The sequence below is a fragment of the Mesoplodon densirostris genome, chromosome 17 (genome assembly GCF_025265405.1).
Source record: "Mesoplodon densirostris isolate mMesDen1 chromosome 17, mMesDen1 primary haplotype, whole genome shotgun sequence".
NCBI classification, from domain to species: domain Eukaryota; kingdom Metazoa; phylum Chordata; class Mammalia; order Artiodactyla; family Ziphiidae; genus Mesoplodon; species Mesoplodon densirostris.
The window spans coordinates 69393598-69407104 of NC_082677.1; the positions used below are offsets into that span (position 1 = coordinate 69393598).

A 13507-nucleotide genomic window follows, 5' to 3' on the forward strand; every position below is an offset into this window, starting at 1 on the left:
CAACAACAGGGATGGAACTGGAAGGGATGCTAAGTGAAGTACATCCCTCAGGACCAACAGTGCCTGAGTTCTCTTATAGGAGGCATTTAAATGTCAAAGGTATAGAAGTAGACAAGAGAACGGTGGTTCCCAGGATGGGGGAGGGGAGGATGTGAGGCGTTGTTGTTCAAGGGGTATAAAGTTACAGTTATACAAGGTGAGTTCCAGACATCTGCTGTACAGCAGCAGATATAGTTAACAATAAGGTACTGGTACTTGTAAGTTTGTGAAGAGGGTAGATCTCATGTTAAGTGCTCTTACCCTCCCCCCACCCCACCCTCACACACAAAGTGATATTTATAAGCTGTCCTCCAGGTGTCATTCTTTTGTTAAGGGGAAAAAAAAAATAGTTCTACGAAATTGGAGATGTATTTATTACAGTTAAAAAAACCCATTAAGTTCTAGAAACAGTAAAATCATATCTGCCCATGTTATGTTTCACCACTGATGGAGTAAATTGTTTGATCTATTTACCTCAAGGAAACAGGCTTATAAGGTCTCTGTACTACATGCCTCTTGCAAACTGAATAATCCTTTTAAAAAAATCAATTTGCCTGCTCTATGGAAGTCTTAACTTTAGATAGTGGGATGCCAAATGATATGACCAGCCTCAGTGCATTGAATCGCTGCTGCATCCCAGCCACGATATAATAAAAGCAATTACTTATTGTCACTGCGGAAGGTACCTTTTCTCATTTAACTCTGACGAAACCCTCGGATTTGTAGTTGAGGACACTGAGGCTTTGTTAAAGATCGTGAAGTGAATTAGTGACAGCCCCAGTCCCAGAGACAAGATCCCTTAAATTCTAAGTGCTCTTACTCGCACATTCTCTGCCCCTCTCTCCATCAAGTCGGGATACTCAGGATCATCACCAGGATTAGGCTTTCACTGGAATCCAAAGCCTAACATGTTTTTCTGGCACTCCAAGTTCAGGCAGGTGGATGGGACTTAGGAAATCCCACGCAGGTATTGCAAGTAAAAACAGCCACAGTGGCTGGGCAGATCCCGGCCTGTGCCCATGTCGTGGAGAGACCCACAGCGCTGAGATGCTTCCTACAGTGAAACCACAGAGGGCAGGAACTACCTGGGGACAATTCCTGCATCGCACAATTTAATTCATGTCTGTCCATATAAGTGTGATTTACTGTCACGGAATTCAGTGGGGGTATGTGTTTGCTAACTAATACACATCAGGAATGGGTGAAACAAAAGAAGCACTGTATGCTCTGTTCTAGGTAAAGCTCTTTTGATTAAGGAAAATTCCAAAGCATATCAAATAAGAATATTTAATATAAGGATAGGGAGGGACCACGAATCAAACCAAAAGCAGCAGCTCGGTGCACCGGGGCTTGTCTGAGAACAGAGCAGTTCTGGATTAAAGAGAGCTCTCAGCCCCCCAGCAGTGGGCCCCAAGGATCCAGCTTTCAAGAACCTCACTCAAACGCTCCACCGCACACTACATGCCCATGGGCTTCTTTCATCTGCCTCAGGACAAGAACCACTCCTGGTCCCATCACCTATGGCCAGAAAGGAGGTGGGGTATATCCTTCCTGCCCACTTAGCAGGGACTGGGGGCTGAAGTCCTCCAAGGATAGGAGTGAGACGTCTATAGCTATGCATGGAAATTTGACTTTGTCAGAACTAAAGGAACTGAAGATTTTTTAAATTTTTTTATTGGAGTATAGTCGCTTTACAATGTTGTGTTAGTTTCTACTGTACAGCAGAGTGAATCAGCTATACGTATACACATATCCCCTCCTTTTTGGATTTCCTTCCCATTTAGGTCACCACAGAACACTGAGTAGAGTTCCCTGTGCTATACAGCAGGTTCTCATTAGTTATCTATTTTATACATAGTAGTATATATGTCAATCCCAATCTCCCAATTCATCCCACCTCCCCTGAAGATTTTTATGGCCTGAAACGTTTACATTTTAGAAACAATTGTACTGGCAAGGAAGTACCCATTTCCAATTTAAAAAACAAGAGATTTAAAAACTAACTTACTTGGGACTTCCCTGGTGGTGCAGTGGTTAAGAATCTGCCTGCCAATGCAAGGGACATGAGTTCGAGCCCTGGTCCAGGAAGATCCCACATGCTGTGAAGCAACTAAGCTCGTGTGCCACAACTACTGAGCCTGCGCTCTACAGCCCGCGAGCCGCAACAAGAGAAGCCACTGCAATGAGAAGAAGCCCACGCGCTGCAATGAAGCGTAGCCCCTGCTCGCCACAACTAGAGAAAGCCCGCACGCAGCAACAAGGACCCAAAGCAGCCAAAAATAAAAAATAAAAAATAAAACTAACTCACATGTTAAATAAATGATGACACAAGCAAAGGAATAGTATGAAGCTATTGAGAAGAAAGAGAAATAATTCTCTGTACTAATATTCATCAGGAAATAGTGTAAAATGAAAAAAAAAACCAAAGTACAGGACAGTGCAGTATGTTACCATTTATATAAAAAAGGAGAGAGGAATCATATATTTTTTCACACACATTTATACATTTATGTATGCATACATACATACGTATACAGAGTCATATAGTATATGTACACATACATACACATATATTCTTTTTATGCACGTAACATTTCTGCAAAGATACACAAATACAAAGAAGTCTAGAGAATTTTACACTCTTCAAGTTGAGATGTTTCTCGGGCATTCCTATTTATCCATGGTAGTAGAAACCGTAAGGTTACTCTATTTTTCTATTATTTTCTTTTCTCACTTATCAGAACCAAAAAAAAAAAAAATAGAGCCCGAGAGACAATGCAATCAGTAATAACCAAATAGTGTGCAAACTTGAAGATTAAATTAGGCTAATACACCAAGGTTGAGAACTTATTCTGTATTAGAAGCCATGTAAGAAGCAATTGGCTATTTCAGAACAATTCTTTACCCAAGGAGGACCTGGTGTAGCTTAACTATTTACCGAGCACTCCTGTGCTAGGTGGTACGTAGTTGGAAGGATAGAACCATCCGAGCTTAGCAGTCATAATCTACCCCTTCTATTGCTTTTTTTTTTTAACTTTTTATTTTATATCGGAGCATCGTTGACTAACAACGTTGTGTTAGTTTCAGGTGTACGGCAAAGTGATTCAGTTATACATATATATATATCTATTCTTTTTCAAATTCTTTTCCCATTTGGATTATTACAGAGTATTGAGCAGAATTCCCTGTGCTATACAGTAGGTCCTTGTTGGTTATCCATTTTAAATATAGCTGTGTGTACATGTCAATCCCAAACTCCCTAACTGAATGTTCTATTTCCGAACCCTAAGATGTATTTCTAGCTCCCCTGGGACGACCTGGAGTATTTGCCGTCCTGTGCCTCCCCCTAGGTGGCCATCCAGGAACAGATGTCCTCACTGTCTGCCTGGCAGTTCATACGGGTTACTGACCTTGGGGCAGAGAAGCACTTCTGTTTTGGGTATCACATAACCGATCATTCACTACAGTGAAAACGTCTTGAACATCAATGAGGTTCTGGTAGTAATTAGGACAATTCAAATATCCCAGTTATGGTTCCCTTGGGCCCACGATAGAACTGCGTTTCTCTACCCCCTTGAACGTGGCCACAACCCTGGGATTTGCCATAGCCAGTGGAGTGTGAGCAGAGTGACGGAAGCTTGAAGATCAAGTGCACGTTTCCCCATGTTCTCATTTTTCTGCTGTGGAGACCAGGAACATTCCAGAGACTGCCAGCTCTTCCAGCCTGACTCCAAGACTGGGTGGAACTTGGAGCAGAGCCCGCTGTGGAGGTGGAGTGGAGACGGAGCGCGGCTGGAAACTGTCTTTATACCACTGAAATGTGGGCTTTCATGCTGCCACGGCATAGCCTGGACTGACAGTCAGGTGTTCGGCAATCGGTGTTTTACTGAAGATGGTGGTGAACACAGCTGGGGAAGGCTGCAGAGGGGCACGGACTTGCGCCTGTGGCCACCCACGGCTGAGCTCCTCATCTGCTTGTGCTTTGCGTGGAGGGCAGCCTCTCTGCCTAAGCCCTCCCCATGCTTATCCCAGGACACACCATCCCGGCCTACACAAAGAATCAAGCCCCGTCCACCACGTTTTTCATGTGTCTGTAAGTCTACCAGCTCCAATGTCCTCTGGAAGCCAGTGGATTTGCTATTCTGCCCACTTTCTACGGATCCTGTAGAAGGAAGGGATGGCTTCTGCTCCTAAGGACAGCTGGTCGGAGCTGTCAGCTCTGGTCCCACAGACGAGAGGAAAGCAGTGAGAGACTTCTACTGTGGCTTAGGAGGCACCTATCTTTGCTATGTGAAACATTCACACTTCTCCGGTTTATATAACATTGACTCTAGTTCTCGTGAACTGACAACCCTAGCCTTAGTATGCTAAGCGCACATGACCTTTCTCTGCCCTGGGGGATATTTTGAAACTTTTTTTATATTAACTGACCATAAAACATACTGTTTTGAAATTGATTCAAATGCCTCCCCCACCCCCCGTAGCTACCAAAGAAGTTCCATTAACTCTTTCCCATGCAAACAAGGAAACTGAGGTCCAGAGAGGTTCACTGCCTTGTCTAAAAATGAGAAACCAAGAGAGGGATAGGACTAAAGCTCAGATCTCCGGATTTCTAAGGCCAGCTCTCATCCACCTGCCAATACCAACTTTTGCACTGGTTAGACATGAATGGCCATCTGACAAGGCCCACCTCACTGGCTCATGGTCTTCACTTTTTTATTTTTTTATTGGCGTATAGTTGCTTTACAAAGTTGTGTTAGTTTCTGCTGTACAGCAAAGTGAATCAGCTATACGTATACATATGTCCCCTCTTTTTTGGATTTCCTTCCCATTTAGGTCAAAAATATGGAACACTTCACGAATTTGTGTGTCATCCTTGCACAGGGGCCGTGCTAATCTTCTCTGTATCATTCCAATTGTAGTTTGTGTGCTGCTGAAGTGAGCACTGGCCTTCACTTTTCTAAATTTTCAGGATTTTCTCCCCACTTCCCTTTGCCCTGAAAGGCAAGGCTGTCCTAAATGTTAGGCTCAAGTTTCTGAGTTTACCTCCGCTCCAGAAATTCTTCACCACGCTGTTAGCCCTCTTTTGCCGATAAGTATACTTTCTCATGTGTTGTCCAGTTTTTCTGATTACTCTCAGCAGGAGTCTTGGTCCAAATTGCCTAGTTTATCACTTTATTATTGAAGGTTCAAGGACCTGGAACTGCGTTATAATGCTTAATTTAGTTTGCAGGTAGAAAGAATAGAAAGTGAGAGGATAGCAAGCATAATCTAAAGTACTTAGGGCTTCCCTGGTGGCGCAGTGGTTGAGAATCTGCCTGCTAATACAGGGGACACGGGTTCGAGCCCTCGTCTGGGAGGATCCCACATGCTGCGGAGCAACTAGGCCCGTGAGCCACAACTACTGCGCCTGCGCATCTGGAGCCTGTGCTCCGCAACAAGAGAGGCCGCAATAGTAAGAGGCCCGCGCACCGCGATGGAGAATGGCCCCCACTTGCCGCAACTAGGGAAAGCCCTCGCACAGAAACAAAGACCCAACACAGCAAAAATAAATAAATAAATAAACTCCTACCCCAACATCTTCTAAAAATTTTTTTAAATAAATAATAAAGTATTTAGAATCATGTAAGTCTTAAGGCTAAATGGACATGTTATAGATATATATATGTTGGCAAAGTGGCTATTCGGTATAATTAACAAATCTTTTGAATTAAGAGGCATCTTTTGAAAGGCCTTTCTATGTTTATAGAATTTCCCACATTATCAGTCCTGCCTACCCATGCAAGAAGTCAGAAGTTAATCTCCCAGCCTCCTTTACAGCTAAACGCAGGCATGTGATTTAAGCTTTGCCGAATACCTTTTTCCATCTGGCTTTGCACTGGAGAATGTCTAGGAAGCCGGCATATTCGATAGGAATGGTAATAACGGCCTTGGCCTCCAGGAGGCAGCAGCGGTGAAGTCTGAAGCACCTGAATCTCAGTTTGGTGTGAGCTAGTTTAGTCCCGGTCCTCCGAGAAGCAAGTGCCAAGACTGGCTTAAAGGAGCAAGGATTCTATCGGAGGAAATGCCTGTGTAAGGTAAAATAGTCAAGGGTCCACCAAAGGTTGGGAGGGCCATCAGGCCGCGAGGCAAGTTAGACCCTGAGAAAAGAAGAGAAAAGCAAAGGCTGGGTGCCACGCAGCCTAGGGGAGGCTTGGCAAAGCCGGAGGGGAGTCCGCCAGCCCAAATCTGCTGTCACAGAAGTTCCTCACCTCCCAGGAACGGCCCGGCCCTAGCGTTCCTACTTCCCTCCATCACCGCCTGGGAGCCGCCACGGGAGGAGTGGCCTCGCTGCAACGCTGCGCAGGATTTCTACGCCCAGCATCTGGGACACGATGACGCTTTCACAATCTCTGCGCAGTTTCGGATACTTGATTAAAGAATATTCTCTAAATGATACGGTGCCGCAATAGCTACAAAGAAAGTGACTCATGGGAAGCGATGCCTTTGCCCGCACCTCTGCACTGGCGCGCAGCCTCCCACCCGGCAGGTGATGGGGAAGGGAGGTGGCCCTCGGGAACACCCTGCTCTGCCCTTCCCGCTCCGAACAATGCTGTGTGGGAGGGTGCGTGCGTCCAGCCTATTACTTTACCCCACATAGGATGCCCCGGTCCGCTGACCCTGTTGTGTCCTGACATCCCCTTCCTCCTCCTCCCCATTCCTAAGCCCTAGTTGTATTTATCTATATCTTAATTGTTTTCTTCTTAAAGCCAATGAACTGTCAAACTGTTTGTCCAGTTGCGCAAACGGACTTGGCATTGAGAGGGTTCCCTTAGCTGGCAATGTCATTAAATCCAGAGAGGAGGAGGTGTAAACGCAGAATGTGGAGAATACTGTGGCTTGAAGACAAAGAGTAAATGACTTCTTATTGAGTTAAAGTGATTTCAGGGGTTTTATAAAACAGTGGTCTTCAAACTGGTTTAAAGTCATGGATAATTTCAATATGATCAGTTTCCAGAGGCTTACTTACATGTCCTATCTACTCTTTTCCAAACTTATCTGCTTGAAGACGTGCCTGTGATGGGAGGACACACCGCCTCCCCTTCGCACCTGTTTCACAGCTGGGTCTCCAGCTTCCTAGAAAAAAAAGGCATCTTACTATCGTGCATCACCTTCAGGTGAAGTAGCTTCTTGGGCATCAAATAAAGGGACGACTTGAAAAACTGTCAGCAAAACCTTTCATCAAAGCCCCGAAACATGCATCTCATGCATCTTTTTAAGAACTGCATTTTCAATAAAAATTTTCTTTTTGTTCTGTAATTTTTATCTTAATCAAATATTTATCAAAGCTTAAGATTTATTTATGTCCTTTTGATCAAATTTCCAGTAATTGAAAGATAGTCCAAAAGGAAAATTTTAACACTTTGATCCCAGGAAAAAAATTTAAATTAAATATTAACATACATATTTTTGTTGCAGATAATAATAAATGATCAATAGGACTTTCCATCATAAATGTAAATTACATTAGGATAAAATTCTGTGTAGAACGTTAATAAAATTTCAAGAAGAAATAGTGATGTCAAATATCTGATTTTAAATGGAATATGTGCAGGTATATAAAGAAAATGGCAGATATCAAAGAATAACATTCAACTGGCTATATTTAAATGAATGATGTAGAAGTTTCATTAAAGAATGTCAATATTTATAAAATGTCAGATATCACATCCTTTATAATTTCTTGAACGTATGATGACAAATTTCAAAAGTTATATTAAAACTATACAAGAGGGTACGTAATTTTTCTAAAACATTTTTATGGGAGCCATAAGAAAAAAAATTTTTTTTAAAGAACATTGTTATAGGAGTCTAATAAAAAGTCTGCCACTTTGGTTTCACAATGAACAGTTCATTCACCATCCATTCACTGGGTGACACTCTGGTCAGAGAGCACAACAGGTGTGGTAGAAAATACTGGGGGCAGACTATGAGAACAGAAATCCAGCTTTTTCACTAACTCCATTTCATAACCCGTGGCAGTCAGTAAACCTGTCTACCTTTGCTCCTCATCTGTAAAATGAAGCAACTGGACTACCGGTTCCTTTGAAACTGGAAGCTATTCCATTCTGTCACTACATGTTCTATTTGAATATCTTCTGAGTGTGTCTTTTCTTTACCATTAATTTTAAGCCCTTTTCTAGAGGTAACATAAACACAGTTGGGAGTAGGAAAGAAAACATTAACTATTCTCCATTTCCTCTCCACTAAAGAGAACGTGCTTCTCTAAGATTTATGGAATAGAAGAAATGGACAGGTAAACAATTCAAAGAAATTGCACAGCCATTACAGTGATTTTTGAGATTTAGTGGAGAATCTCCCAATCCTATGGATTGGAAACTGGCGTACATAGGATTTCCCTTTACACCAAGCATTCTTAACCTGGACTCCATGATAGAACCTGAGGGGTTCAAAAACTTGAGTAGGAAAAAAAAAAATACATCCTTACTTCCACTAACCTTTTAATTAAATACTTCCTTCAATTATAGATGTAGGTAATAACCAGAGTGGTATCAGCAGTTACTGTTTGTTACTGTTTCACCAATAAAAATGTTTATCACAGTACGTTACAGGTGTGTCAAAATACTATTTATGCTCTTTACTATTTTGAAATTATAGGAGCTTATTAGATTTGGCGCTAGCTCCTGTTATTTCATGCGAAGAAGCGTACATATAACTATATGTATAAAACTTGCTATATAATAAAGTTGGTTTTCATATTTTGATAACTATTTCAACATAATTTCCGGAGTAATTCTATATATTAAATTTTATGAATTTAAAATTGTTCTGAGGTGTCCATAAGCCCCGCCAGATTGCCAAAGGGGTCGCTGGCACACCCACACAAAACACTAAGATTACCCTGGCAAGAATACAGACAGAAAGATCATCAAGGGCCACTAGTGCAGCACGGAGCAATTGATAGCCGCCACTGTTAATCTGAAAAACTGCAAATTTTGGCTCCATAATTGAGTGGAGAACCTTCAGGACCAACCAGGAACATCAATTTAAAGAGAGAGTGCAAAAAAAAAAAAAAAAAAAGAATGTTTTTCAGAAATCCCGGAAGCCCAGGGTGAGCAATGAGGATAGGAGGGGCCCACTTCAGGCTGGTATTTGTTACTGGCTACGAGGCCGACTGAACGGCCTCCAACCCACTTCCTGTTGATGGCAGCTCTGGCCCATCCCCACCCTATACGCCCCCCTCCCCGTTCCCCCATCAAAGGGACACACTCGAGAAAGGGAAACACAATCCCTACACCACTGAATCAAAGAACTCCCTCACAAAAATTCTTGTACCGGCATTTCGCCAAAATCCGACACTCTTAGGGGTTTAGCGAGCGTGAGCTGGCTCCCTTTCCTCGGGGCAACCGGGGATCCTGCAGCAGCTGACCGAAAAGTTTACTCCACAACCACAAGTTCGGAAAACATCGCTTGCCAGCGGGAGGTACCTGCTACAACAGACTGGCAACCCATTTCCTTTCCCGTTCCCGGAGGAGTTTTTCGGCCCGGGACACGCGGACCCTTTGCATGGGAGCCGCCCGTCCCCTAAATATCCCAAACTCGAGTCTCTTTAAGACCCCAGGTTTGAGAACTGAAGCCTCCAACAACGCCTCCGACTCCGCCTCCTTCTCTGCGGCCCGGGCAACACTCGGGCTCAGCTCCAGAGAGCGGCACCGTTGGTTTACGTAGCAGCGTGTGATTGGCCGCCTCTCCCTGGCGGGCCTGGATTGGCCGGCGGCTGCCCCCGCCTCTCGCCCCCGCCCAGGCCCGCGGCCGCCTGGGTGTCCTCGCGTCGCTCGTCCGCGCGCTGCCTGGCAGTTTGCCTCATCTTCGCCCTCGAGCTTGCGTCCATGGCCACCGCAGCGAACGAGGAGCCCTTCCCTTTCCACGGCCTCCTCCCGAAGAAAGAGACTGGGGCCGCGTCCTTCCTCTGCCGCTACCCGGAGTATGACGGTCGGGGGGTGCTCATCGCCGTCCTGGACACGGGGGTCGACCCCGGGGCTCCGGGCATGCAGGTGCGGCAGCCGCCGAGGGCCCGGGCGCGGGGGCGCGGGCCGCCGGCCACCGGGCTGGGAACGCGGAGGGTACGCGGCGTCGGAGCCTCGCAGGCCGAAGCCCGCTCTGCGGCCGAGGGGGAGCCGCCGGGAGGAGGCGGAGGGCCCGGCGGGGGGCGGGGTGCGAGGGGCCGGCGGCCGGGCGCCCCGGCTGGGCCCTGATCCCGGCCCAGACAAAAGCTGTTGGTCGGGGCGCCCAGGGCCGTCGGTCGCCCAGGAAGCCCCTTCCTACCCAGGCGCCTCCAGGCCCGGGCCCTCGGGCTCCTGCCCAGCACACCGCCTTCTTCCGCGGGTGCCTCGTGTCTCGGGCACCACCGGCCGGTGCCTGTTATTTGCAAACGAGGATTTTACTGTTTTGTTATTCATGGGAGCGGGGGGTGGGAAGGAAACAGGGAAGGGGCAAATGACCTATCAGAACTTCATTTTTATTGCTGTCGTTCGGGAGGTTTGGTTTGGGGAGGAATAGTTTATCTTGAAACACGAAAGCCGGCTTTCAAGAAGATAACTCGGTCAACTTCCGGAATTGTTTCCTCTGGTACTTTTATGTATTCTATTTTTAATCCTCTTCCGCAATGTACTTGTTAGGGTCAGTGAAACGCATGGCTTAGTCTTTGATATAAAGAAGAACCCAACTTTGTTTTTGGCGAACTCTTAAGACTGCATTTAAATTATGCTTCCATATTTTTTTTTCAGCCTCAAAATGTAAGACAACATACTTCATGATTTTTTAAAGTTATTTTGTTTTGCCCTAGCCACCTTTGAAATCGTTAGATCAAGGTATCATGCCGAAAGGTAATTTTTTAAAATGTGTTTCTCTGTTGAAAGCATTCTCATTGAAGTCTTCAAAGTTTGACGTTTATAAATTTACTAACCTGAGCCTGACACCGAAACCCAGCAATAAACAGAATTTCACAGTTGTTCAAGACTCATCTCCCAAATGTCTAACCTGGCTAATCCTCCTGTACGCTGATCTCTTCCTTGTATCAACCTTTCCCCTGTATTTCTTAAAACCCCGAAGTCTAATAATTCTCCTCCTCCCCCATGCCTCTCCCTCCTCTGCATCCCTCATTGTGCTCTCGTATAACTGAGGTAGCATTTTGGAAGGTAGGATGTAATGCCGGGGGAAAAGGGAACCAGTCCGGTTCCCAGTCTGGCCGACTCTGTAGAGAATTCGTCTGGAAGTGTTGCTCCCTCCTGTTCATTCTTCAGCAGCACACCTCATGGTGGCCCTGCTGGACAGCTCTGGTGCATCAGAAGAGGAGCAGGTGATGCGTTCCCTCCTGGTAGCTCTGGTGGTCCAGTTTTCTTAAGAACTCCGAAGATGTACAGCAGTGACAGCTATCACCTCATTGAGGCTTCATTATAGGGCAGTAATGGTTTCCATTCTGGTGTGGTGTGTGTTTACTTTTTTTTTTTTTTTTTTGCGGTACGCGGGCCTCTCACTGTTGTGGCCTCTCCTGTTGCGGAGCACAGGCTCCGGACGCGCAGGCCCAGCGGCCATGGCTCAGGGGCCCAGCCGCTCCGCGGCATGTGGGATCTTCCCGGACCGGGGCACGAACCCGTGTCCCCTGCATCGGCAGGCGGACTCTCAACCACTGCGCCGCCAGGGAAGCCCGTGTTTACTTTTTATAGGGATAAGTGGGAGGAGAGCAGCTGGAGTAAGTGGTCACTGGCTCTTTTGTCCGGATAATAAGGGGATCAGAAGAGTTTGGAGGAGTCGTGTCTCAGTAAAAATGCTTGTGTAGAATTTCCCGGACCTGCTTATCAAATAATTCCATTACTCTCTCTATAAAGTAGCAGTAATTCTCATCCCACAGTGTTGCTCTGAAAATTGAGGCGATTAATTACATGTGACTTCTTAAAGTGCTTGTGAAAAGTGTTAAACACTGATTTTTTTAAGCAAGACTATTTAGTAGAGGGAGTTTATGCCAGATCTTGAATCACCATCTCTCTGAAGGATAAATACGCATTAGATATTATGTGCATGTAATAATAAATGTTTGAGCAACAACATGTTTGAAGTAAAATGAAAACATAACTCTTATCTTCTAACAACTTGAACTCTGAGAGATTGACCTAAACATGGCCATCTGAAAGAAGTTCACTAAGGTGGCTTGCAAACATAGTGAATTTGTAAGGTTATTTTCCCCCCTTTACCTTTAACAAGTGTATTTTGTAGATCTGTGTATACATCATTAAGATAAGAAGGTGGATAGAAATAAAATGGAAGGAAAGAATGAAGTAGGAAGAGGAGGTTGAACTGGACATTTGGAAAGGCAGATGGTGTCTGAGTAGGGGACTGGGCGTGCCAGGGAGAGTTTTCAGGAACACAGTGGGGAGTCCCATTCTAGTCCTATTCTTCGGTGACGGCCTTGGGCCCAGTTCTCTTGTGATAGCGTGTAGGCTGCGTTAAATGTAGAGGGGGTGGCCAGCGTGAGAGGAGGAGTAATTAAATAAATGATTAAGTCCTTTCCTCAGCAAATATTCCGGCACCTGCCAGGTCCCTAACATTCTGCGTTAAGAGATGATGTAGTCCTGCAGAGAACGGTTAACAGAGGTTGATCAGGGGACCAGTGAGAGCTGGAGCAATCAGGCTTCGCAGACAAGAGACGGGGCTTGGACTGGACCTAGAAATAAACCCACGGTAGCCAGCGGGTCTCCTGGCTGCCATTGGTCACCCTTCACATGGCCAGAGTTACTTTCCTTAAAAACCAAAAACAAAAAACAACCCATCACACCTTTGCTTAGTATAAAACAGAACTATTTGGGCATGCCAGTTGTCTTTGTGTTGAAACCCCCAGGTTTGAACTTTGCGCGGCTCTGTGCCATTCAGCTCCAGCTCTCTGCGTAGCCTCGGTTCTCATCCCACCACTTCTTCTGTCCACGTGCCGCTCCACGCCACCATTGAAGCACCCTGCCTGTGCTTCCACCAACAGCATTTCACGGCTTTCCTCTCACCCAGATGTTCCAGGTCTTTCCCCAACACATGCCTTTGCACATGGGGTTTAATCTGCCTGCAGGCCTTCTACAATCACCTGTAAATGCCTACTTAATCCCTCAAGACCAGCTGGGTCTTCACCTGTTACCTTTGGGGTTATCTAGTGCTATTAATTCAGCCCCCCACTGTGTATTTATGTGTATGTATGTGCCAACCGCTGTGGTAGGACCTGGGGGTTCAAAGAGGAGTAAGGCCCAGTCCCTGGTGATATTATTTAGTTTGCTCTCGTAGCAATTTTTTCATATCCTATAGCACTTAAATTTTTTTTTTTTTTTTTTTTTTTGGCCGCACTCAGGCCCTCAGCAGTGAAAGCATGGAGTCCTAACCACTGGACCGCCAGGGAATTCCCTAAAATGTTTCACTTTAGTATATTGGC

General features: G+C 45.4%; 1 protein-coding gene and 1 non-coding gene across 3 annotated transcripts in view; one reads left to right on the top strand and one right to left on the bottom strand.

Moving 5' to 3' along the window:
• Positions 1-4878: 4878 nt before the first annotated feature.
• On the bottom strand, positions 4879-4985 carry LOC132477819 (U6 spliceosomal RNA). The gene has a single exon (XR_009530325.1). It is a non-coding gene; the product is annotated as a U6 spliceosomal RNA (small nuclear RNA).
• Positions 4986-9846: 4861 nt separating this feature from the next.
• TPP2 (tripeptidyl peptidase 2) overlaps positions 9847-13507 on the top strand; it is a 68848-nt gene continuing 65187 nt past the window's right edge. For both annotated transcript variants that reach the window (XM_060079868.1, XM_060079869.1), the window contains exon 1: positions 9847-10094. In XM_060079868.1, the coding sequence (XP_059935851.1) occupies positions 9930-10094 (165 nt within the window). In that variant the 5' untranslated portion in view covers positions 9847-9929. The remainder of the gene's footprint in view (positions 10095-13507) is intronic.